The following is a 27,147-nucleotide window of genomic DNA, read 5'->3' on the forward strand; positions in this document are numbered from 1 at the left end:
GTCGTCTAGGTAAGGGTAAAGGGTATTGGCAGAAAAGCTCAAGGGCAAAAAGGCTGAATCGAAAAACGGAATATGGGGTGCCGAATTTGACTGCATATATATGTGGGGCGGGGGGGGGAGGAGGGGAGTTAATAAAAAATTCAGAGGGGCGAGGGAGGTGCATGTGGGGGGTCTCCCTCCACATATATGTGCAGTCAAAGAGGGAGAAAGAAAAAAAAAATCTTTTTTGGGATTGGTTTTATTTATTTTTTTCGAACAAATCACATAGATCACGGGTTAAAGATCGTGACACTCGTTCCCAAACAGAGCTGCAATTGTGTTCATTAGCTTTGTGAAAACAAAGGGGGCTGAGTTTAGCCCAAATGGAAGCCCCTTGTATTGGAAATGCTTGCCCATCATAGTAAACCTTAGGAATCTCCTGTGTGGCTGATATATGTCCCTATTTAAATATGCGCCCTTCAGGTCCAAGAAGGGCGCATATCCAAACTCCCTCGCAGAGCGCCTCTGCAATATGGGCTGGCGGCACCATCTTAAATCGCTCTAGGTAGAAGAACAGATTAAGAAAGGAAAGATCCAGCACTACCCTCAGGCAAGCCTATTTGTTATTGGGAATTGCAAATATGCTGGAATAAAACCCTCTGCCCCTGTCCAGGGTGGGTACAGGTTCCACTGCTTGATCTCTGCAGAGTTGCACAATTTCCCGAGTAGTGCTGGAGAGCCGATTTGGATCAGCAATGAAGAAAGAGGGGGGTGTAATGGGGAGTATGGAACCCATAGAAACTATTGATAGGATCCATGGGTACTTGGAAATCAGTCGCCAGTTGCCCAAATACAGAGATAGCCTGCCTCCCACAGGGGAGCTGTGGGTGGATCCGGACCTGGATATCATTTTATACTGGAATCTTTAGCGGAGGACGAGGAGGAGAACTGGAAAAACCCCTGAGTTGATATACGCTGCCGTTTCCTCCTCTGCAAGATAGGCGATCTGTCAGGTTGGCGGGTTCTCCATTCCTGGAAGTCTCTGAACCCTTCTCTGAAACCTCCAAATGCTTGTGTCTTTTGGTCAGTTATGCGCTGGCTCAGAGTGTATACCTTTGTCTAGTGTTTGGATGGGATAACGAAAGACCTGGCAGTGTGTGTACAAGTCTTTTTTTAAGTTCATCACTAGAGGAATGGAATAATTCAGACCCCTCAGAGGCAAGGTCAATAATACTCTCCTGGACATATGGTATTACCCAAATTGTTTGTTTACAATTGTTCGAATTACACAATTGTTCGAATAATATAAGGGGATTGGGTGGGGGGTTGGATTGGGTAGGGGGCTGCGGGGGGGGTTTCCCCCCGCATATATATCCTAATTACTTACTCATCTCTTTGCTCATGAGTTTCGTTCTTAAATCCTTTGTTGCAGGACAGAATAGCACAGGATGTTTCAGTGACTCTTCGGCTTGACAGAGTCTGCATGATACAACTCCATTACTGTCCTTCCTTGGCCTTAATATTTTTCTGGTGGGAAATAAGTTCAATCGAAATCTCAAAAATTGGTCTCTGTAGTACGAGTTAGGAAAGAGCTGAAGATATTTTGGTAGTGTATTTAGTCTTCTCGGTTCGTGGAAAGGTTTTCCATTTAGTTTGTAAACTTGTCTTTCATCCTGTGTTACTATCCAGTCCTGTGTGTACAATTTGTTTTTAACCTTATCTGGATTCTCCAACAAGGTTTTTTCAATTTCACCCAGGTCAGTTATGATCGTTTGGCAGATAGTTTTCCATTCTGAGAGTGTGGCTTTGGTGTTCTTTTCTAAAGCCTTTTTTAGTACCACAAATCCTCCCCGCTGGGATTTTTCAATGCACTTTATATAGAGGGAGAGGGATTTCCAGGTCACTATGGCCTTCAACGATGTTTGACCCAGTTCCATACAAATTGCCTGAATAGGTGTACTTTTCGGGAGCCAGAGTACTTTTTTCCGAAGGATTTCCTCAATCTTTGGCCAATTCTCTGCCTGGAAGGAGAAGGAGGTTTCCGCTCCACGAGTTAGAATTGGCAGAACCTTTATCCGGTTGGAGGAAACCAACAGGCTTACTGAAAACCCATACAATCTCTTACAAAGTATTCTTCCATGACCTGCCAAGCTTTTTGCTTTTCTTCTTAACAACTCCAGTCTTGCGGTGTCAGTTTTGCTGGTGTTCAGACAAACTCCAAGGTAGGTAAATGATTTCACCACTGGGATTTTCTCTCCCAATAGGTACCATGCTGTCGGTCTTTTCCCACCTCGCACACAGGCATCTCCAAAGGTCATAATCCTAGATTTTTTGGGATTTATTAAGAGACTATTTGTTTCTACATACTTTTGTAGTGTGTCTAATTGCCTTTGTAAGCCTACTGGCGTCTGATCCACCAGCACGACGTCATCAGCATACAATAAGCCTCCTACCACAGTGCCGTCAATTTTCGGTGGGAAGCATCGGGTATCTATAAAGGCGTGTTTTACGTCCGACATATATACATTGAATAGTTCAGGTGCCAAAGAGCAGCCTTGTTTTAGCCCTTTGTTAGTTGAAATTTCCCTTGAAAGGAGACCTGATCTGTTCATCCTCACTTTAACAGTAGTTCCAGAGTAAAGCTCATTAATTACTTCCAGGACATCATTAGGACAGCCCCACTCTACATAGACTGTCTATAGAGTCAATTCCCCCAACCAAAGTTAGAGTTCAGTTCAATTCAAACTATAATTTGCTCTTCATTTGGAGTTGGATTCTGACTTAAGTCTAAGAAATAGAATTCTGTCCTACAATTCCGCCTTGAAAGGTCAATTTCGGCCGTCCGTACCATCGATGCCATGAGCTGGCATTCCATTCCAAGATGGCTGCCTCCTTGAGAGGCAGCCAGCCCAGTGATTTTAGGCCCTGCCCAAGCTACTGAAATAACACAACTAGCTCCAGGCCGGATGTGAATAGAGCATGAATTACTGACCAAGAGATAAGGCTCATGCGATGGAAAGATACTGCAGTTTTTATCTGCCACCTTATCCTTAAATCGCACATGTGGTTTCCGAAACCATCCACACCATGCCATGGCATCACATTCCAAGATGGCTGCCGCTTGGCGGCAGTTCTCATAGTGACTTCAGGCCCCGCCCAGGGTGACAAAATAAAACAACATAACATGCGCCGGGCTGTATGCCTAACAGCGTACGAAAGACTTGAGGAAGGATCCATGCAGAGCGAGTGCATAGGATAGCGAGACGGTTAGATACTGCACCCAGAGCCTCCTTTACTCAGCGACATGCTGAGTTATTGCAGCCCCGCACCAGTGTCTGTATACAAAGGGACATACATTGATTTACTGTCCTGCCTAACCATTCTTTGCAGAGATGACACATCTGAATGACAGGGTGTTCTCAGGCAAGCATACGAAATTCCAGTCTTTTTAAGCCTCAAATCATGGCACACTGTCTTTCCAGTGCTAGACTGTATTATCAGTGACAGAATGTTAGTGATAGAAGCTATCCCCATAGAAGATATAGCTGACCCGGCTTATTCTTTTCTCTCCCCCATTTCCCTAGGTTATGAGATGGCTGCCCGATCCGGAGCCATGGATCCAAGGGACTGATGCCCCTACTCGAGCACTATAGATTCTGCTCCTACCGTAAGGTATTTTTAAACACCCACTGGAACCCAACACAAATGCTCCAACAACATATTGCTTTGTTGGTGAATAAACAAGGTCTACACAAGTAATTCCTCTCAGAAATGTTTGGTGTATAAAAAAGCTGAGACAATGATGCTCTGTTTCCTGCATGGTTTACCATCAATGTGGGTTTTTAGGTGAATGATTTATATGCCAGATTGACTGCATATTGTAGAGCAGGCACACATTCCTCCCGCTTTTCTGATTACATCACCATCATCCTAGGGACTGCACCCGCTGACAGGGACAGGGTGTGCTTCTAGCTAGGGATTGTTTTTAGTGCTGTTCAGGATTCATTCTTGTTCAATTGGCTGCACACAATTTAGTGCTCCAAAATCCATGTCCACTCCAAGACATAATCCTCTACTGGTTGTGTCGATTTGCACCACTGACGACCAACATATCTTGCGCTATCCACTTTGCTTCCGCTAGTCCCGCCTTAAAGGCTGCCTAACTGTGGAGTTTTCCTCTTCGTCGTCCCCATCATCGGTATCATGACCGGCCCCCTGCCCCGGTCCTTGTTCCTGTAAGCTGACGGGCTGCAAGGTGTCTGGTACTGGGTCCTAAGCTGTTGCGGCTATAGGATTCGGCGGTGCCAGTGGCAGATGAGGCAGTGGTGGGAGTTCACGGCAGCTGCGGAAGCGTCATCAGCAGAGTCTGAGAAAGCGGTTGCTGGGGTGGTAGCTGCCGAAGCACCATCAGCAGAGCCTGTGAAGAGGTTGCTCAGGCAACATTTGTGGAACTACCTCCCTGATAAGCCCTTTTAGAATTCTGACATTTGTTGGGACTTCACTCGTGCCAAAAATCTGTCGAAGAATCTGTCTTTGCAGGTCACCTATGAGGACTGCAGCGCCGTTGTTGAGGTGTCCTGATGGGAGCTGGACCGTCCATGCCGACCTGCAGGCTGTTCCCCCTGGTATTTGGATGTGACATGGTATCCCTGGTGTACCGAAAAAGGGTACCATGTTGGTGCGAAGACCCTTGTCCCTGCACCCTGGAGTTCCACCATAAGCTGAAGGCGAGGAAGGTTCTCTTCCTGCCTGTGTAGCCTACTCCGAGGACGAAGAGGAGTACTCTGTGCGAGGACGCCCATCTGACCCAGCACTGCCGGCCACGTGAGTGCCCGCCATTTTGTGTGTCTCCACTGCTACATCAGGAATACGCAGAAAAACAGGGTTCAGTGCAGTGTCCCTAGTACTAGGTCTCTGTGAGCCCTCAGACGACAGTGGAGTTTGAGGGGACCTCAGAGGATGCTCCAAGTAAGCTTGACGCCCTCAGTTGACCGACTGACAGTCTGCCTCATGGTGCGTGAAGGCACCCCCTCAGGCGTAGGCCCGGCCACAGGGCCCAACGGCCCCTCAAACGTACGTGTGGTAGAAGATCTTTTGTGCCCTGAGATGCCAGCCCCGGAAGGACCGCGAGATCCCTCAGCACGGGCGCCCGTAGCCTTGTGAGCTTCAGATCTGACACTGGTACAAAGATCGGAATGACCCCTCATAGTTGAAGAACTCCGCCAGATAGGAATCCCCCTGCTGGGGTGCCTTGGTACATAATGCACTTACCTTTTTCTGTGCTTTAGAGGCCTTGATGTGATGTGGAGGTGAGTTGGAGAAGATTTCGCTTCACCTTGCTAATCTGTTCTTGAGAGCCATCAGTGTTAACGCATTGCAGGCAGCGCACGCATCCCACCGGTGATCGACTCCCAGGCAATCAAGGCAGAGCATGTAGGGGTCTGATGCCAGGAAGGAGTGGTCGCACGAGGCACAACACGTAAACCATCCCATGCCAAACATGTGCCAGGGAAGGTGAGGAACCAGACGCCGGTGTAAATCTAGATGAAAAAGATTGACAGAAAATTGTGAGGGAAGCCGCTGCTTAGCAAAAAAAGTGCCCACAGCGTTCACCGATAGGCCCGTTCCCGTCCGCTTGGTAAATCGGACTGAGGTAAGGCGCCGGAGGGCTGGGCTAGCTTGCAAAGTCACGCTTGCGGCTGCACCCCTGCACACCCTACTTAAATTTAAAGGGGAAGCTCAATTATTCACTGCTGGAAGGTTTCAGTCCCGTCCCCGTACACGGGACGCCCATTCAGAATGGAAGAAAGGGGACCGGAAGGTAGGAGCATTTATGCTAACCTCTAATTTCCTGAACAAATAAATATTTACCTTGTCACCATCACCATCATCTATGGTGATAGGAACACATGTCCCACGGAACAATTTAAGTTCAAGATTGAGAGGGAACAAAACAAGACCGCGATGGCAGTACTTCCAGGTTTACCAGAGCCAGGTTGATCCTTGGCCCAATATTCCACAATTCTATGGGTGGGTTGCGAAACCTCACAAGGAGATAGAGTGTCCCTGAGATTTACTACTTAGCTCAAAGGGAACCAGTAACAAGAAGCAGTCTCCCCAAAAAAGTCATGAAGTGCCGGACCATTGGGAAAGCTCTTGCAGGATAAGGCTGCAGTGTTGAGACACAGGTACGCAGGAGATGCTGCCCGTCGACACATAGCATGCAACGCAACATCCACGCACCCGAACCTTTAAGAACTGAGGATCAGACCCTCTGCAGCAAAGCCCTTGCAGGACAAGGCCGCAGTGTTGTGTGACGCAGGTGTTTGGTGACGAAGAGGTAGCGGCAGAGATTGCGAGCACAAACAACACTCTGTCAACCCAAGTCCGTAAGGTAAGAAAGTGCAGGGAAGGAGAGTAGCACTGCTGCACTCCATGCAACTCCCGGGCCTTACACCTCCTTCCCGACTCCACATGCACTTTCCACCCGCAACTCGGCTCCGTTCTCCCAGTCTTGCGTGTCCTTACCCCTCTCGTCCCGTCCCCATGTGCGCTTTCCACCTGCAACTCAGGCTCTGCTTCTGCCAGCCTTGCACGTCCTTTCCCCTCTCTGCCCTTATCCACGTGCTCTTTCCACCCGCAACTCTTGCTCTGCCTCTCCCGGCCTTGTGCATCCTTTCCCTCTCTACCTGTCTCCTTGTGCGCATTCCCCTCGTCTCTTGGGTCCTTCTCCTCCCTCTTCCTTACCCCTTCAGATCCCCCCAGGCTGTGATTATTGTTTTCCTGTTGTATTGTATGTATCCTCCTCTTCTCCTCTAGGTCCCCCAAGGTTACTAGTGTCTTGCGTATCTTGTACTGTATTTGCATTCCCCTCTCACACTCTATTGTTTTGTGACTATTTTATTGTACTGTTTATTTGTGGCATTGTTGCTTTCCCTTCTTACTCCTCTAGGTCCCCCAGAGTTACTAGTCTTCCGTACAGTATTCTGTACTGAATTGCATTTTCTCTCTCACTCCTGCCCCCACCCCCCTGTGGTCTCTATTGTATTTTTGCACATTATTGCACTGTCTCCTCTCTTTAGGACCCCCCCCACCCCTGCCCCCAACTGCGAGCATTGTGGTTTCAGTTCTCTGTGCTCACATTACCCGTCCTCCTTTTATGCCTTCCCCTTGTATGCATGACCACTTCGACCAACCCAATTCCATTGTAGGCTTCCCTTTGCCGGGCTCAAGCCTGTCTCGTGAAATGCCTTTCAGGTATTGTAGATTCACTTTCTGGCAACCTTCTGCTTGGCTTTCCTTTTCTCATGAGCAAATTAAAGTTCAGAAACACTTAACAAGCTTTTCGGGATCACGGTTCACTTTATTGCAACCTTCCGCTTTGATTTACTTTCATCGCGCTCACTTTAAAGTTCATGATCCACATAGACTTTCTGCATTGCTCTTCGTTTCACAGGACCACTCTGCTAACTTGTATAGCTTCAGAACAATCGTCTCTTTCTTTTCTTGCTTTTACTTCAGATGCGTAACCTTGCTAGTTACTGTTATCACACGCGCCTTTCACAAAGCGGGCTCCTGCTAAATTAACGAACTCACCGGCTGTGTTCGGCTTTAGCTTCTTTTCCTCCACCATCGGCCCTTCGGTTCCTCCCCAACACTCCTGTTGTCACGAGAGGGAAGCTGGCAACTTTCAAACACATCAAAGGAATATTCCCTTCAGCTCTTCTGCTTCTTGCGGCTAACCTCTCAGGCCCTTTAGAAACACAATCTCTCGCCTGGCTTCTTCTTGCTCTCTCTTGCAATCTAACAGCTCTGTGGCCTTCCGTTCTCCATACCCTGGTTCCCCACAGCCGTGGCCGAGATGCTCCTTCTCGTACCGTGCCTTGCTCAAAGTGTGTCTGTGCACTGCACCTTTTATTGTCAGCGTGATGGTTAATGTATGGCAGGTGTGTGATACTAAGCCCAACTGCCTGAAGCTGCCTGGCCTCAATAGTGGGACAGGGCCATTGTAAAGTGCTAAGAGTTGGCCTGTCTAGTCTCAATCCGCATTTTACTCATCTCAGTGTTTCTGCTAGCATAGAAGGGATTAGGATCATATGAGTTGTAGTGTCCCAGAAAGTAGGTAGGGATAGAAGTTACATAAAAGCTGGGCAAGGGGGTAACCATGCCTCACCATCGGGTGTCTCTCCCCCATTCCCCGAGGACCCCCTACCCAGGTGATCCTCCCTCGCTTGTCCACCCACAGGGTCGGGATCCAAAAGCGATGGCCCTTCCCTGGGCACTTGAGTACGGGATCCCGGGGACTGGCTTGTCAAACACCCTCTGGTTTTTCACAATATGAATAAGCCAAATTATCCACTTGCTCCAAGCCATATTGGTTATGAAAAAAGCAAGTGTATACCCTTTGGAGAAGATGCTGCGTTTTATCAGATTCAAATGTCAAATCCTGAGAGCGTCAAACACAACAAGCTACCTTTCTTACCTTCTGGGAGCGAGGGCCTCTTATATTTGCATTGTTCCTCATGCAGTGATGCACATGAGATCTCTGCAGGAACGTGTGAGGACTCAGCTGCTGCTGCAAAAATTGAATTGTAAGGCAATTCTCACACCGATTCAGAATGCAATGGCATCTTTGTCATGGTGGTGCAAGGACAAAAATGTTCTTCGAGGTCTGCTTCTGCAAACCCAGCTGACGCAGTGATCCAGTGACGAATTGGACCATGCAGGGTTATGGTACAACACATGATCAGCTGACCACTATGTATACGGAGACAGGGACTGTGAAGATGTAGCATATAAACATTCTGCAATTAAGAGGAGTCAAAAAAATGGCTTTCAATCCTGATGGAAACAGACAACATAGCTATAATGTACTAGGAGTGCGGCACAAGATCCAAGGACCGCCCGAGGTAAGCATATACAGGGATGGAGAATGTGCAAGTGGACACTCTGAGCAGATCCCTTCAAGTCATGGTAAGAGGGAGAAGTCTTCAAACTACCCCGTTTGCTGCTTCAGAAAACACAACATACATCCCACTTTGTCTCAAGATACCCAGAGCCATGGTCCAAGGGGAATGCCATTTTGTCAATCGGTCAGGCAGTTTTCTGTATGCACTCCTGCCAAAGGTAATCCTGAATTTGAAGTAAGCCAAGACAACAATGATTCCCATTGCTCCAGATTGACCTCGACAGTGGCGATACTCAAAGACCTGATCCACCTGTCACTAGAACTACACTGCACTCTGCTGGGCAGACAGGATGTCATGTTTAGAACGAATCAGATTGTCTTCTATCACACCCTTCCATTGCTAAACTTACCAGCATGTTAATTATAATTCATTAGTTATAACGCGCATAATACTGAAGAGGTTTCTAAGCGCAGACCCAGGATTCAAACCTGTGTTGCTCTAGGTCATCTTGCTTCTAAGATGAGCACGTTGCCATTGAGCTATAATACACGTGTATTATAGCTCAGTGGCAACTAATGGCTCCTAAGTACCTGCAGTACCATCACTTAGACCACCAAGATGACTGCATGCAGGTTCTTTAGGAAGCAAAAAGACCATCTATTAGTTTCTTGTATGTATACATGTGGAAAAGATTAGACTTCTGGTGTCTGGGGAGAGGTGTAGACCCTACAACTTCCAAAAAGGTGCAGTAATCTCTTACCTTCTTCATCTGACTAAATCCTTTTTACAATTTTCCTCTATTAAGGTTCTTTTACCAGCCATCAGAGCTAATGGAAAAAACAGATTCACAAATTTTGAATTGCCGTTCCATTGACTAAGGCCTTCCAAAGTGGTTGTAAAACACTAACTTTCTGTTTGAAGACCTTCCACGCGATAGGAAATTAATATTGTTCTGGCAATGTCACTTCAAACCTATTCACCAGGAGGCAGACATACAGCATCATTTTTGGTAGCCATAACATCAGATAGAACTTTTTCCATCTTCCTCTTTCCCAAACTGCTCCTCTCCAGCCGAGAGGTCCTTATACAGATGGCTAGTCTCATGCATTCAAATATGCCATCGAAAAGCTGGCATAACCCTTGCAGGAAGGCCCGAATCTCACTTCACAAGGGGGAAGGTAGCTACTTCTGCACTTCTAAGGAATCTCAATACAGCTAAAATATGTGTAGGTGCCACCTGGAAATTGGTGAAGACTTTTACACTGCACTATTGACTTAATTTTTAGGCAAGAGCAGCCTGCCACAACCAGGGGATCCCCACACAACTTGAGCCCAAGATAAAATGTCTAGGCTGGCTTTACTAATATCACACAAAAGGATTAAGTTTGACTGAAGCAATATAGGTGAGAATGAAAACAGTAGAACAAGCAGTATAACAGGTGCCAAAGTTCTTAGCTTTTGACGCCAATGGTCCTCTTTTCTTCCTCAATATCTGTGGGTCAAATCCACCGTACAGCAGCTCAAAATAGTCCCTCACAGTCTTTGGGCTCTATATTGTCCAGACCTCTTCTTTATTTGATCTTTGTCCATCTTAGGCAGCGAAGTGGCTGTCTGGCTTTTGCACAGGTCCTGGACTCTGCTACCAGGCCCCCCTCACCTGCACGCTTAGGCGTTTTTGACAGAGGCTAGTCATAAGATCTAATCACAACAAATTCACCCCAGGGTACTCAGCCTTTCCACTAATGATGGCTTTCACATATACATTCTCTGAACTCGGGTAGGTTGGATTGTCACTTTTATGACTCTCGTCTCAGACCTTACCATGGCCCCCAGATCACCTCCACAGCCTGCTTCTTGCACAGTCCTTAAATACCACCAGGCCCTTGGCAGAACTCAGTCCATTATGGCCTCGCTTTTTTTGGTCCTGTGCTCTGTCCACGAAAGGTTCAAACAACTTATCCTATTTGTCTCCACCTGCCCACACTCACGTCTCACCCCTTCAACTCTTTACTTCCTTCTAGATGTTTTCCACTTCCTTCCTTCTTTCACTCTTTTTTCAACCATATTGGTAAACAAGATAGAAAGCAAAACACAGGAGCATTATCACACCGTTCCATACGCCACCCCTGTACATCCCACTGATCGTGAATGATTCTCATGTAAACCTTTCATTGCTCCGCTTGCCTCTCTCCATAACCATTAATTGCCCTCGAATGGCCACTCGCTGGCTGTTCTTTTTATGTCATAGCCCTGGGAATTCTGCGCTGATTTCAAAGGGTAGGTTGCTACAATTAGTTGATCCAACTAATGCAACAATGCGGCCTCCAAGATGGTTTCCTTTAAGGGTCTACATAGTGATTACATTTAGGTGCGTGGATGTCAAACTCATATTTAGTTGGTATGTACATAAGCTACATTGTACAGTAGCATTCTGTGTTCATACAGACTTTGTGGACATATGGCCTTGAGGGAGGAGGATTCTATGTTTGAAAGGGAGACAGCATCATGCCTTTAGGTCCAGTGTTATTGAGGACGAAGTGTTTATGTTGAACAACATTCTTGCAGCTTTGTTACGCAACAGTGGCAGTTGGTGAATCAAGGTTACTGAAGCACCTAGAGGTAGCTTTACAATAGTCCAATCTGGAAAGTACTGGCGTTTGGTGACCTTTGTTTTCCATGGCATCTGTAGGAGGTAAAGGATTTGAGAAAGTGTTTCCTGTGAGGTCATGCTGATTTATGGGAGACACGGCCGCAACTGTCAAACATAATTCTCAGATTTGCTTCATCGACAGGTGTTGTCGGTGTTCCCCAGGGGACTGACAATTCAAAGGCAAGGTGATGGGCTTAGGTATGCCAAAGCATAACATATCTGCATTTTCATCATCCAGACAGAGCTGTTTCAGAACCTTTGCAAAAGAGCTGAAACAGGCACACTATGCAAATCCTTGGCTGTAATGTCCAGTCAGAACTGTGAATCATCCACAAACATTTGAAATTTGGGGGTAAACAATTTGATTGGGTTTGCTGGTGGTGTGAAGTAAGCATTGTCATGAATGCAGGTGGGCAGGCCAATAAACGTATAAGGGGAGTGAAGCCAGAGGGCGGGTGTGGCCCCAATAGCCAAACCATGTGTTATGGTACCCGTGCACCATCAGCACCGGCCCGACCTACGAGCTGTGGTTCTATCCCCGCTGGCAGCACCACCTTCTGCCCATGAAGCCTGAGAAATCTCGGTTTTCCCTGCATATGGGCTGCCATGTTGCAGCTGACATGCAGGCATGGAATACCTCTGTCTGGGTTCCCTGCGTGTGCAATACACCAAGCGAGTTCTGCAGCAACAATCAAATTGTTTACCCCCAAGTTTCAAATGTATGTGGATGATTCACAGTTCTGACAAAGCAAGGAATACAAAACCGAATACCCCATGTCAGTCACTTTAAACAGTTTGCTACAGCGTCTTTGTAGCTAGAGATCATTGAGCTGACACTCTCCATGAGGGGGCTTCACGAGGAGTACAAGGAGCAACTTATTCATGTCTCTGAAGTATGTCTTTACAAGCTTTGATCAATCAGGTTTTGAGAACTGATCACCAGATGGCCAAAAGATCTGACCTATCTGTATTGTGTACAATTCTAAGCACACGCCTTTCAGCACCAAATTCCGTTGCTGGAGAGACAACGCGGAACAATGCAAATTGGCACTATTAGCAGCACACTTTTGGAGGCCGAGAGATGTAGACTAAAACCATCACCAATTTCTACACTGGAGTGATCCGGTCATAAAGTGGGAACATGTCCAGTAAGCCTTCCAAAGTCAAGGAAAAATCGAATGGGCTCCATCAGAAAAAAAGAGGATGACAAGCCCTCTACACATTGATACATACCTTCCTGGGCTGATTACCAGCGCATGGCCCCTCTCCGCCCCGTTGGAAATACAACTAGAATGGCTGTATACCCGGAGGAAGGTTACTGCCATTGTGCTGCTGGACCAAAACTTTGCGACCCAGACAAAAAAAATGAACCTACCAAGGTGGCCTATGTGCAAGTGACATATGGCACCCAATTGGCCTTGGATTCATTGTGAATCAGACAATTCCCCTAGACATGTCCATTAATTAATCCTAAGAAACGCAATTCTTATCTGCATACAATCCTTCCATCGATTGGACAGCAGAATTGTGTGTTCCGTGTAATAATGTCCCTGCAAAACTGTCGCCTGGCAAAAAAGTTGCCAAACAATTTTTTTTAAAATTTTATTTTAACTGTAACAATTAGTTTACAATTAAACTTCAATTACAATAAACAATAAACAATCTTGCTTTCACATACATAAACATAGATCCGGAGTAGGTCAAGAAAAACAAGAGAACAAAGACAACACAAGGAAATTGCAGTCTTTCAGTGATAATCATTCAATGAAGAAAGGAGAGGGAATCTTTCTGATTAACACTGATCCTCATTCAAAATATGTTCCACTAGATCGCAAACTGCACATGTCAGTGGCACATTTGATCCAGATAGTATGTGGTACCACCATTTGTCCATGTCTTCGTCAATTGGAGCAAAAGCACCCAAATAGCGGGTTCGATGTTCTTTAATTTTTGGGCATTCATTAATTAGGTGTTTTACAGATTTGACTGTGGTTTCACAAAACCTACAAAGATTATTCACAATTTTGGATGCTTTTCGTCTCCATAGAATTTCCTTTGTTGTGTGTGCATTCAGCCGTAGTCTCAAAAATTGATTGCGGTGTTTCCTTGAAGGGAATTTTTGTAAGTATCTTGGTAGGTGGTCCAGGCAATTTGTTAGAGAGCCTAGGTCGATCGACATAGATAGGAGATTTCTTCGTTCTAGGTTCTCGATCCAATTCCATTTCCTTAGTTTTTGTTTCGCAATTTGGGGAGTGTCTATCAAGGTTTCCCACGTTACATCAGCAGTATCTAAAATCCGTTTTAGACCATTAGTCCAATTTTGTGTAATGCTACAGTGTTGTTGATGGATCATATTTGCAAAAATTTTGTAAGCCGGAGCCCAGTCCTTTAGTGACATCTTTCGGAGCATGGCTAGAGATTTCCAGACAACTATGTTATGCATTGATTCAAGTCCGAGTTCATGTCTGATAGAAATCATTGAGACACCTTTTGGTAGTTTGAGAATGCGTCTCCAGAAGAGACCTTCAAGGGTTGGCCATATCTGATAATCTAGGTTCCATCCAGCCTCAGCTCCAAATGTGATTGAGGGAATTACCTTTTGTGTGTAGAAGGTTAATACAGGTTTGAGGGTAAATTTCCCATATTCAGCATGTAGCTTCGATCCTTGTAATGCAAATGTCAACATACGTTGTTTCAGGTCGCAGATCCACCCATGCTCTCTTATTGAGATGTTATAGACAATGCCTAGTTATCTAATAGATGATACAGGTTGGATCTGAAGTACATCAAGATTCCAACTAAAGTTCTTTGTTAGTCTTTTGGATGTAGTTCCGATCGACATGACCTTTGTTTTTGCTACATTGATTTGCAGCGAATTGTCTGATAGATAGCTTTCCAATGCATATAACAGTCTCTGAAGTCCAATCGGTGTTGCATCTAATAGGACAATATCGTCTGCATATATTATCCAGCTAATGCTGTTGTTGTCTATCCTTGGGGAGGAAACAGCGTGTCTGTGTAAATGCTTCAGATATATCGGATATGAAGAGCTTGAATAGCAGGGCAGCTAAGGGGCATCCCTGTTTGACTCCTTTATTCGTTCTTATTTTGTCGGTCAGCTCACCTGCTTCGTTGATTCGCACTCTAACTGAGGTATCTTTGTGGAGAGCCATTATCGGCTGCAATAATTCAGATGGACACGACCAGTTTGTCAGTTTTTTCCACAATTTTGTTTGATCTAAGGAGTCAAAAGCCTGTTTCATATCAATAAAGGCAAGAAAGAGATTCTTGCCTTGTTGTAGAGCATTTAATTTCAGCAGGTTTAGTATAGTTAAGTTCACTTCTGTTCCTACGCCTTTGGTGAAACCTGTCTGACGTAAGTCGAAGTGACCAGAACACATAGCCCACTTTGACAGCTTCTGTTGTAGAAAGGACGCAAATATCTTCCCCAGGATATCTAAAAGAGCAATTGGTCGATAGTTGGCCGGATCGTCGCGGCATCCTTTCTTAAAAATGGGAACTATGATGGCCGAGTTCCAAGATTTAGGTATCATTTTTGTTGCTGCAATTGTTAGGAATAAATGGAAAATGAAGGTTGTCCACAGCTCGTTGTTTGCTTTCAGTGTGACATTGGAAAGGCCATCGGGTCCAGCGGATCGCGAGTTTTTTAGGTGTCGAATTGCTATTGATATATCTTCTTTTGATTCGATTACATTCCAAGACTGAACTTCATCAAGTCTTTCATCGCTCAGTTGATGTTCATTGCTCCCAAAAACTTTGGCAAAGTGCTGTTCCCAAATGGCCTTGGAGATACCATGATGGGTCTTCGCCTGCTGGAATATTGTTTTATTATTTATGATGTTCCATAAGTCCTTTGTTTGGTGGCAAATAATGAGCCTCAGAATTCGTTCACCTCTTTCTTGATCTCTCATCATTTTGAAGCATTTCAACCAGTTTCGATTCTGTGTCTTTAGATGTTTCCTTTGCAGCAATTTATTCGGATCTGGCTCTTTATTTAATTTCCTGAGATCACGGTGTAGTTGTTTTTTTTTTAAGAGACACCATTGTACTAAATTCATATTTCTTTTGGTAGGAACAGCAATTCGGATGTTTGAACTTGATTTGAAAGTCTACTATCAACGCAGGATAGTTTAGTTTGTCGCATAAAGCAGTCTCCTCTGAGGTTATCATTTCGTTTAATTTCCGCAATTGCTTGCTGTTTATTTTGAGTCTGTTGCCTCTTTGGTTCACTTCAATTGGTTGGTTGAAGATCTCTGCATTTCTGGGGAAATATGCCTTTAGAGTTAGTTCAAGTGGATTATGGTCACTGCTTGATGATTTCAAGACCTTCAGCTGTAGAATCTCGTTTAGCATTGTATTCGATGCCCAAATATAGTCAATGATTTTTTTCGAGCCATCACGCTGCCAAGTAATATTCGGAGGACGATCGCCTTTGGTTTGATCGTTGAGCATATGGCAGTTCCTAGCAATCATGGCTGCATGAAATTGATAGCCTCTGCATGTCGAGTAAACTTGATGCTTGAATTTTTTCATTATCAAATTCTCATCAAACCACGAGAAATTCAGGTCTCCGCATAATATGACTTGTAGGTCAGACCATAATTCCATGTTATCATCGATCAATTTTGTAATTGATTGAATGAAATGAGATGAGGATATCATGGCTGTGTTCCAATGGGTGTTAAGAATTAGTAGATGATGGAATGGTACATTTGATCTCTGACTGTTTTGAAGGATTAATCCTTGTACAAACAAGTTAGGAGAAAATGATTTTAAAATCTCCCAGCCTGATGTGTTATTTATCATAGTCAGAAGACCAGAGAACGGGTTTAATATGATTGAATATTCTTCTTTAGATGGTGCCTCCCGCAGCCATGTTTCCTGGAGACAAATTGCGAAGTTGGTTTTCATCGAGATATCGCAGTTCTGGAACAAATGCCGGAAACCTCTAGTGTTCCATGATATAAGGCCAATTCCATCCTCCTTAGTTTGCAATAGCTAAGTTCTATTCGAACGAGTCTGTGTTGGAGGTTGGGAAGAGATATTTTGGTTACCGGCTGTTCTTTCTTGGATGTTAAATTGTTTCCTTAACGCCTCATGACGTTGTTCATGGGTTTGCTCGCCAGCAGCTGACATTGCTTTTCTAAAGCCATCTCTTCGATGTTTTGTTTCCAATGTCAGATCGAATCCGTAAGACAACAGCTCGTCTTTTGCAGCAAGCAAGGTATTTTCTACTGCTTGGGAAGTGATATGTAGATAGACCATATCTAGAGAGTCCTCGTTGATGTATTCCACAATGGCTATGTCGTTTGACGTTATCGTTCTCAGTGACGGAAAGTTGTGTAGCAATTGGATTACATTTCTGCGATTCAAATTAACTTCATTTGCATCTGTGAAAATGTTCTCGAGCCTAAGTCTCCATAGTTTTTGTTCCAGTCTAGATTTCGCAGACACAGTTGCTTTAGGATTCAATTGTTTTTGCTTTTCCCATTGGGCTGCCGTCATCTTAGGGTTTAATTTCACTGAGGTCAGTTTTTTTCCTTGAGCTTCGGCATTGTCGTCTTTTCTACTATAAATTTGTGAATTCTCGTTTGGGCAATTTTGATTTGCATTTAAGCGAGTTTTCTTTCTTTCTCCTTCGTCAGGTATTTCCATTTGGTGGATTTTTCTCCGGCCTTGGGGAAGATTCATTGCCGAGCGGTGAAGTTCTTCTTCTTGTGTTAACTGTTGCAATTCGTCAGATTCAGCTGAGTATGTGGACAGATCACATAAATCAGTAACACTTACATCAGATTTCTTTGAGCTAGTGTTAGAATCCACTCTTCGTCTTTTATTTGGATTAGGAAGATCTACCACGCTTATTTTAGTTATTTCTTTCAGCATGGACTTGCAAACAGACACACTCTCATTATCATCCTGTTTATCGTTTGGTGTATTGCGGGAGAACAGACCCAATTTGTAGAAAGATTTCTCACAAACTATTTTGCTTTATTTCTGACATTGTTCATTTTATTTTGCTGCTTATTTGTTGAATGTTTTTTGGCTGGAGCTTTTATAGATTTTTCACCTTGTTTAGATGTAATCGAAGGAACAAACAGTTTTGCTGTTCCAGTAAAAATGTCAAATGAAGTAACGGGACCTTTGAAACTCGGTGCAGCTGTGTGGTTTGGGAGTTGAACTTCCACCGCTATTGCTTCAAATGGGTTGATTTTACATTGGTCTGATCTAGACTCTTCGTGTGGTTTATTTATAAGACTACTATTTGACTCTTTTTCAGCTGTGGAAGTCAGATGTGGGTCAGCAATCACAATGATTTCCCTGTTCGCATTATCCAGTACAGGTATCTCTAAGTTCTTTCCTGGGACAGTTGTATGCTTAGATACGTCAGGCGAACTGCATTGGTCTATTTTTGCTCTAGTTTTCGCATTTAATTTCTCTGTGCGATATAGGGATCTCTCAATAGGAGGATGTTCCATGTCTGTCTTATTTCTGAGAAGTGAGTGGCGACACCACTTCATGATTTCTAAAATCGCCTCCATTTGGTCGTTTTTGTCTGTGTGGTCCTTCATAGCAATATCACCAAGGCGGTTTTGCCATTGAAATGAGATTTCTGCTTCTCGTTCAACTCTAGACATTAAATGAGCGTTTTGTTCAAAAGACGAGATTTTATTTGTCAAATTAAGTAGCAAGGCATTTTGATCTTTCACAGTCTCATTTACTTGTTCCATGAGTTTGATAAAAGGAATCAAAGCCAATGATGTTGCTGCCAGGACATTGTTATGAATTTGAATTCCAGCTGCAACTGATAAATTCTCTTTTGAGTGATGAACAGATTCCGATTCAAGGTTTGACTGTTCATCATGTCTACTAGAGCAACATTAATTTCCTGTCACTTGCTGAGCTTGTTGGAATACTTTAGTACTGCAGTGGAATCGTAGGTTTTCAGTCGGTTCCTTTGAGGAGCTCGATTGTGATTTTCTTTTAAAAGTAGCATCATTATTTTGGATATTCTGAGACTCTTTTCGATGGGGTGTGCTTGTCCAAGATTTAAGCGTGCTATTAGGATCTTGCGCGAACTTCACTCCTTTTTCGCTGTTTGCCAACAGCATTTTTGTTGGATGCGAAACATTTTGTGGGGCCGTAGAGAAGCTGTGTATTAATTTGTTTTTAACTGCTTGATAGTCCGCAGTCAGCCTCTCCGTTAGCCGCGCTTCGCGTCCTGCTAAGTCTATCCCAAGACTTTTTTTGTGTTTTTTTGTAGAAGGGCCCGTCAGCAGAAAAGGCAACGAAGGCGCTGGTGGAAGGGAGTCGAGCTGGCATGAAACATCTCTTCCACATGCGTCTGCCTCAAGTCGAGCCATCGTAGTCTCAGCAACAACTCTGCTGTCTGTAGGGCTGTGTGTAGCATCGTTGTTTAAAGGCGGATCGAAGGAAAAGTTTGTTTGGTTCTCTGAACCATTTGGTAGTTTTAGAGCCAAAAGTTCAGTATCTGTAACGTCAAACGGAGATAGAAAGGAGGCAGTGTCGATTTCGATCATCGCCAACGGTGCAGGTGGCACAGGTAGATGATGATCATTTATCGCAGATACTGCTATATTTCGGTCAAGATCGAGTGGGGCTGTATTTAAGGACATCTCACCCACAGTCTCACTGCCCACACCACCCAGCATATTTGATTGGGAACCTTCAGGTGAAGAGTCGGGCAGCATGGTCTGTGTTGCTCGATCGATTTCATCTATATATGCCTGGCACGGCAGCTGATTTAAGGTTTTGTTCACATCCGATCCTAGGAGATTTTCCGTTTGATTGGTCATTAAGTCAGCAGTGACATGTCCGACTGTTTCAGACAGGAGTACGTAAGATTTAACATTCAAGGACTGCAATGTCAATGCTTTAGTCGGAACGTCGACAGACACCATTTCACCAAGATTCGCATCAGCTGAGGGAGCATTCAAGTCGACGTTCGAGTCGGCCTCATTTATGTTCATTACAGAAACTCGCGAAAGACAGCGAGGCGGACTTGCGGTGGTAAGTTGTACCGGATTAGGTAGGGAAGGAAGGGCGGACGGGGGGGGGAAGGGGAGGAGGGGAAGGAAAGGCAAGGTGTGTCTGCCACAGCAGGCAAGCAGGACAAGCAGGACAGGGGGGGCAATTGAGCGAGTGTGGGATGAGGGGGTCGGGAAGATGTAGCAACACTATTCGCGCCAACTGTTGAAGTGGGAGCATCGGCTGTAAACGAAAGCTCGGACCGATTTCGAGCGTTCAAAGGTGTTTGCCGCGTTTGCGGCCGTACATCAGTAACCATACTTTCCTCTTACCGGTAATCAGACAATTTTATGCCTTACGTTGGAGGTGTCCTCGTCGACGATGTAGGTGGACTCAGCTCCGGACTCCGTATATGGTTTATTGCAAACCTCAGTCGCTAGGCTGGGATCAAAGAGCTAATACCTCCGCAGTCTCCCGCCTAGTGGTCACGCCTTCAGCGCCAAACAGCCGCACAACAGCCGGTGGACTTTACTCCGAAGGGCTTCACGCCGCGAGGGTACACTCGCCCTGATTTTGATGGCAGGCAGTGTCACATGAGCAATCACGTGTGCGGCACAAAGCTCCTCCCCCTCCTGGAAATGAGAGTCGATGAAGCGATGAACCGCGAGTCAAGGAAACTCCCAGCGCTATTCTCTCACAGCCAGCGCAGGTACAAATGTTTAATTCCTTTTTGGAACAGGTTCTCGAACGGTCCGGCAAACCACAAAGCAGCAAATCCTCAGCTGCAAAAGTACCAAAACAGGGGCGCAGTAAACAGTCCTAAGCATTCCATGAAAGCTTCCTGAACACAGTCTGCCACGCGAAACAGGCCGGCGGACTGCAATTCAGCAATCACGCCGCTCAAGCGGCACCTGCTCCAAAGCACGGTTTACGAGCGAAACAGTCGACAGTGTTTCCAGGTCAGTCACGTACAAATGCGAATTCCTTTACGCGGCAACAACAGTCAGGCAAGCCCAAACAATTGCGGTTTTTTGCAGGGACATTACTACATTTAACATGGGATCCTGCAACCCCCAAAGCCTTTTTATATTCAAGGGGAGCATGGACACCCAGCCCCCCTTGCGCACCTATATATGGTTACCATATATAATGTCGCCACAACTTTTTCCAGGTGACATTATGTATGGTGACCATATATATGGGGACATTATTACCAGATACCGAATTGTGATCTTCTCTGGAAAATGTACCGGTGGTCTATGTAGGAGTTCTAGCAACCCCTTTTCGACTCAACATTGAGGTTTGGAGGTGAAGTCAACCACTTAGGGGAAAGTTGGGGAACATTACCCAGAAGGGACATGCTATGTTTAGAGAAGTAGACAACTCTTCACATATTGTTTGGTTCTTTCTTCCCCTTCAGTGTACACAAAGCAGAAGAGTGGCCTATCTTCTTATGCTGTGTGCCCTTAGTTGTTCCCATAGGCATTCATCCAACTGTCCCATGGAAAGAGAATACACTCTGTTGAATTCCAGTTGACCCATGTGGCACGTGTTAGGTTTGTACTCCCTGTGACAGCTTATAGTAAAAAAAACAACAAGGAAAACAAATCATTCTAATGCGTCCAACAGTGCAGGTTCAACAACATTGTCCCAGAATTCTGAAGTTTCCAGTGGCCAAACGTGAGGCGGCCAAACGTGAGGCGGCCTACCGTTCCTGTCTTTGCTTGGAATTCTGGGGATTGTAGTTTTCCTAAATTTAAAATGTAAAAGATAAAATTAGAAGTTCGAGCACTGAAAGGGAATAAAACAGGGTTGAATGGCCACAGGAAACATGAGAGCTCTACTGTCCACTGGACCGTGATCGTCATTCCCAATTACTTTCCGCCTGTAGGCTTATGTGAGAGGTACCCAGACACTCGATTAGAGAATAGTTCAGTGTTAGGGGGTTTCGATTAAAATACTACATTTTTATTAAAAACAATTTAAGCTTTCTTGAAGATTTAATAGTTTTCCTTTTGTCCATACTTGCTCAAATTGACCATCTATTTTTATTTATAATTGAAGCTTCCCAGGTTTCAGACAAAAATGTGGTGTACATCAAATTTAGGAGCACTTTAAGCAAAGTTATTTTCCAAGTGAACCTCATATAAACCAAAGAGTGTTTCAAACAAAAAGGGTTTCTTCGGGTCCTTACATGGAAACTCCAAAGCGGATGCAGACATCTGGAAAGCCACTCCTAATCATTAGCCAGCTGGAGTGTTTTTTTAAACTACAACCTTTAATGATGTAAAAAGTGAACAGAGGTGCATGCACAGAAGCTTATGAGGATTTCACTGACAAAAAAAAAACCAGCACTCTTATTTTGCTTTAAACATTAAATAATAATAAAACACAAACTGCCTAACCATAGCACTGCCAATCACATAAGAGCTCACCTTGAAATGTATTTAACAGCCAATTATCTTAGACAAATAGACGAAAGGGAACCCTGTATTCCTGATAGCCTGTATATTTTGATGGAAATAAATGCAGCAGTTGCTTTGAAAATTGTAAACAAATACCTCCAGTAAGGTTCACAGCGCAGTATTTTTGACCACTCCCTTAATTTTGAACATGTGCACCAATCCTATTCAAATGTGGCACGGTGATGTCTCCAGTGATCGCAATATATAGTGGCGAAAGAAAACACGTGTTCCTCTGTTCCCCAGCCTGACCAGAGCTTAGAGTGGTATACAATATTGCACGTACAGTGAAAATAAATATAGTACAGGGAACTGTTGTGAGAAGGGGGTAGTCATGTGAGATCATTGTGGGAGAAGAGTGTGGCTTGGGGTGTAGGGTAGAGAGAGACTGCAAGACCACGGTAGGGCGCAGCATGCAGGGGAGGTGGAAAGTAAGGCATGTAAGAGCAGACGTGGGGCCGGGGTGTGGCATTTAGGAGGAAAGTGTGTGTAGTGTAGCAGAGGTGTGGGAGAATGGTAGGGCACTACTGATGTCGAAGGGATAAAGTGCGGCACGTGGGAGCATCCTGTTCGGTGTGGGGAAGCAGGGTACAGTATTTGAGTACGGTGGGGCTCATGGTTGCAGAGTGGGGTATGTGTGGGAGCATGTTGTCGCATGTGAGAGCCGGGCGTGGCATTGGGGAACACTGGGCAGTGTGTGGGAGCATAGCACAGCAAGGCTTATGGATGCAGGGCGGGATGGGGCTTGTCGAAGCAGGGTGCAGGAGAAGGGTAGTATTGTGGCGTTCGGTGAGGCATGGTGGAAGCGGTGTGCCAAGTCAACTACCGGGACTTGCAATATTTCAGTGGAGCTGGCAGAAGCCCCTGGTGGTGGTAAAACAGGTCTCAAAAGTCTAGTAGCACTTAATTCATTTATAAACACTCTATGCACCAATTCAGAATGCTCTCAAAAACATTTATGGAAAAGAAGAGTAAAAGATGTGCTAATACAGCTGAAAGGAATCATGATTTTGGTACACAAATATGTAGCTTTTACAATGAAACTTGGAAAGAAAAAGCAATAAAAATATCTAACCTTTGTGTTCTGTATACGACAGTTATGATTGCAAATGCCACCGCAACAAGTAAACCATAGTCTAATCCCAGGAAAACGGAGGCCACAAACGCTACAAGCCAGATGCTCTAAACATTAAAAAAAAACTATTTTGTGTTAAAATGCATTATTTGAATTCATTCATAAAAAGTATTTTACATTGAAGATATCACCAATCAATTTTGAAGCTTATTCAACTATATAGAGTGGTGACTTTTTCTTTTCAGTGTAGCACTCTCCCTGCAACTTTACAACCAAACAAGCACAGGAAGGATCTATTATTGTACAATATGAGAAATACTGATCCTGTATTTATTTGATATATGATATGGCATTTATAATGCGCCTGTATGCAAGTGTTTCTAGGTGCCACAAGACAAGGGAGGGAGGACAGAGGGAAGACAAGACAAACGATCCTACTAGGCGTTGCGACATTCGGATCATGCAAGTGCGACAATGAGAAAGTGCAGGGGGAAGGGAGAGGGGGGAAGTGCAAGAGAGAAGTAGGGTGAAGTGTGATTAGGCTTGCAAGGCTCTGAAAAGTGCAGCCAGGGCAGCGTGACTCTGGCTAAGTGCAAGGAGGCAGAGGGGCTGTAGGAGTTACAGCTACAGCCCTTAAGTTCGCGGTGGACAAGAGGCAGTGCAAGGAAGACTGGTCAAGGAAGAGCCTGGTACCCAGTAAGACTCTGGGGGTACCAAGCAACCAGTCAGCATGGCAGACAGGTAAGTTAGCAAGGAAGCGAGATAGAGAAGGCAGAAGAGAAAGGGAGGGTCTTGAGCTGCTTCCGGAACTTCAGGTGGTCCGGCACAAGTCAGAGGGGAAGGGAGGCCGTTCCAGAGGGAGGCACCTGCTGCAGTGAGAGATCTACCCCCCCACTCTCTACCTGGAGAAACGTCGGACCCTAAGAGAGTTGGAGGAGGCTGAGCAAAGGGCTCTAAAAGGAATGTATTTCAGAAGAGAGAGTTGGATGTTGTGCGGACCCTGGCCGCAGAAAGCCTTGTGGACGATGCAGAGGGTCTTGGAAGTTGATCCTTGCAGCCACCGGGAGGCAGTGGAGAGATTTCAGGGCTTGGAAGATACAGTCCCTGGGTTGGAGGGCAAGGATAAGTCTTGCAGTCCTGTTCTGGATTAGTTGCAGGGGGCAAAGAGTAGAGGCAGGCAGATTGAGAAAGAGGCTGTTGCAGTAGACCAATCTGGAGAGAACCAGGGCTCTGGAGACGGTGAGCTTCTGGGGGAAAGTGAGAAAAGATAGGATACCTCTGAGGAGATGAAGCTGGAAGTGGGCCTTTTTGGCAGGGTCAGGTATGTGGGGAGAGAGTGGAGTTGAGATGACACCAAGGTTGTTTGCCTCACGGGAAGGCGAGGGTAGAGGCCCCAAGGAGGACAGCCAGAGTGAGAGAGGGAAAGCAGGAGCAGGGGTACCAACGAGAAGAATCTCTGTCTTACTGACATTAATGCAAAGATCGTTGGAGGAGCACCAATCCTGGATCACGGAAAGACAGTCAGGAATGAGTGAGGAGGAGAGGAGGCTGAGGGAATCCTGAAAGAGAGCTGAGTGTCATCCGCATAACACTAAAAGTTAGAAGAGAAGGTGTTTATCAAGTGGCCCAAAGGGGCCCGATATACATTGAAAAGCCACAGTGAGAAGATATGTCCTGGGGGACACCACATGTGGAGAAAGAGAAGGTGGAGAAAAAGGACCCAAGTTGGACCTGGGAAGTTCGGTATAGGAGGAAGGAGGTCAGCCACGCCAGGGCCTGATCCGTGATGCCCAGGTTCACACAGTCGGTTGATCAGGGTGGCGTGATTGACCGTGTCAAAAGCAAAGGAAAGGCCAAGGAGGATGAGGACAGAGGGAGAGCTGGAGTTAAGATTAGTGAGCAGATCTTCAGGGGTGTTCAGGAGAGCAGTTTCCGTGCCTCTGGCTACTCTGAAGCCACACTGATGGTCATGGAGACAACCAACAGTTTCAGTGTGGGGAGTAAGCTGGGAGATGGCCAGCTTTTCCAGGAGTTTGCCCGGGAAAGGATTAATAGCGATTCGGCAGGAAGGATCGCCATAATCTTTTTTCTATGAGGGGCTGCACAAGGGAGTGCTGAGGGTAGAGGGGAAAGATCCAGTGTCGAAAGAGTGATTGCAGATATCGGCCAAGGCTGGGGCAAAGGTGGCAATATGGTCCTTGATGGTTCTGGAAGAGCACAGGATCACCTGTTTGGACGACACTTTCATAGATCGGACATGTCTCGAAACATTGTCAGGTGTTAGCAGAGAAGGAGGAAAAAGGAAGAGGTTACGGGGGAGAGGCATTAAATAGGAATGTGTTAATCAAAAACAGGTTATACTCGATATTTTTAAAATTGGCAAAAACAATTTGTATTTGCAACCCATATTTCTAACCCACTTTTTTTTTTTTTTTTTTAATTGTGAAGAATTTCTCTTCCCTTACAAAGGCAATCAGAAATGCTTTTAAAAAATGGTTGGCAACAATAAAAAACAAACAAAACTCAATGGAAGCTAAGGTTGGTTTACTCAACCATAAATTAACTAAAGCAAAAACGGCTCTAACGCTCTAAGATTGGAGGATAATTGTTCAGTTACAATATCTAGTATGAGGAAATCTTTTTAAAATGGTTGTAACAAAACTAAAATCTGAGAGAGAAACTTTTCGGGGATTGATAGCCTTTTGTGCTAAAATTCTAAATATTTGTAGTTTATTTTTATTCAATGTGTTATAGTTCACAAGCAACTTTTCACATAAAGAACACAGTAAAACATCAGAATGAAAAGAAACATGTTAAAACACTTTAACATCAAATGAACCTTCACATAACAGTACCTTCCATTTTAACTTCACATTACAAACATCATAAAAATCACAAGCAAATATATCACTTCATTAGAATAACTTAGTACTGGATAATAGACTTCCCCTTAACCTAACATTCCTACTGGAGCACTAAAAACATCTTTTACAAAACGTATAGCAGCCAGCAACCATTTAAAAGATTTTTCAATAAAAATACATTGCCATAACCAGACTGGGTGTACCTCCTTAAACTCTTTAATAGATGCGAAAAATTAGTCTGGCGTTGGATGCTCAATATTCCCAGACCAGATATTCTTATCTCACATTTTAGCTGGATTTATCATTTTACATATCTAATTTCTTCCTTGGCTAACATGGTGTCTCACAGTTTGGATCCTAATAAACAATGACAGTATTATTCAGGGCTGGAAAATAGAATGTACGGTGCACGTGGACTTAGGGGAATAAGCAAATGACCAACAAGTGACGTCTTTAAAGCAGACCCTGCCTTTTGGGCCCCCTTCTTATAAACTGTTTTTAAAAACATGTTATGTTATGTTAAGGCATTTATAATGCGCACCTGGTACCCATGGGCTAATGGGCGTGAACTAACACACAAGAAACATAAAACAAATGGAGGACATGACAAGACTCAGAATGATGATAGTCGTGGGCAAGTATGGCTACGAAAAACTCTCTAAGCGAAGAGCAGGGTCTTCAGCTGCTTCTTGAACAGTTCTGTCGAGGCTATCCTTCTTAGCGTAGGCGTGGCATACGGGGTTGATGCTGCATGTGTGTAATATATACAATTTTGCAATACAAGTTTTCCTGGCTCTACTTCATGTGGCGGGTCAGAAGGACGAGGACTCTGATAAGTCATTTCACTATTAGGTTTATTTAGAGTTTGGAAATAGCTCAGCCAGTGGCACAGATAAATAGTGTATTCGAGGCAACTTAAATTGACCTCTTCACTGGTCTCAATTTTGGTGAAAACAAGAGATATTATAAAAAATAAAGAAAGCAAGTACCTCACGTGCCCCGGGCCCTGACAGGATTACAAATGTAATGTTAAATCAGGCCCCAGATTTGTGGGCAAGGATTTTACATATCCTGTTCGCAAAGATAGAGGAATTGAGAACCTTGCCCGACTCATGGAAGAGAGCCACAACAGTCCTGATATTTAAGAGGGACAATGGGGACGATCCTAAACATTATCGCCCTATTGCCCTTCTGGATGTGA

General features: G+C 44.7%; 1 protein-coding gene across 1 annotated transcript in view; it reads right to left on the bottom strand.

The window, feature by feature from the left end:
* The window catches only part of SLC26A5 (solute carrier family 26 member 5), a 676,177-nt gene that overhangs the window by 104,607 nt on the left and 544,423 nt on the right, over window positions 1-27,147 (bottom strand). The window contains exon 13 of the mRNA XM_069628070.1: window positions 23,083-23,189. Within this exon, the coding sequence (XP_069484171.1) occupies window positions 23,083-23,189 (107 nt within the window). The remainder of the gene's footprint in view (window positions 1-23,082; window positions 23,190-27,147) is intronic.

This window comes from Ambystoma mexicanum, chromosome 12, assembly GCF_040938575.1.
Source record: "Ambystoma mexicanum isolate Mex_15411 chromosome 12, UKY_AmexF1_1, whole genome shotgun sequence".
Classification (NCBI taxonomy): domain Eukaryota; kingdom Metazoa; phylum Chordata; class Amphibia; order Caudata; family Ambystomatidae; genus Ambystoma; species Ambystoma mexicanum.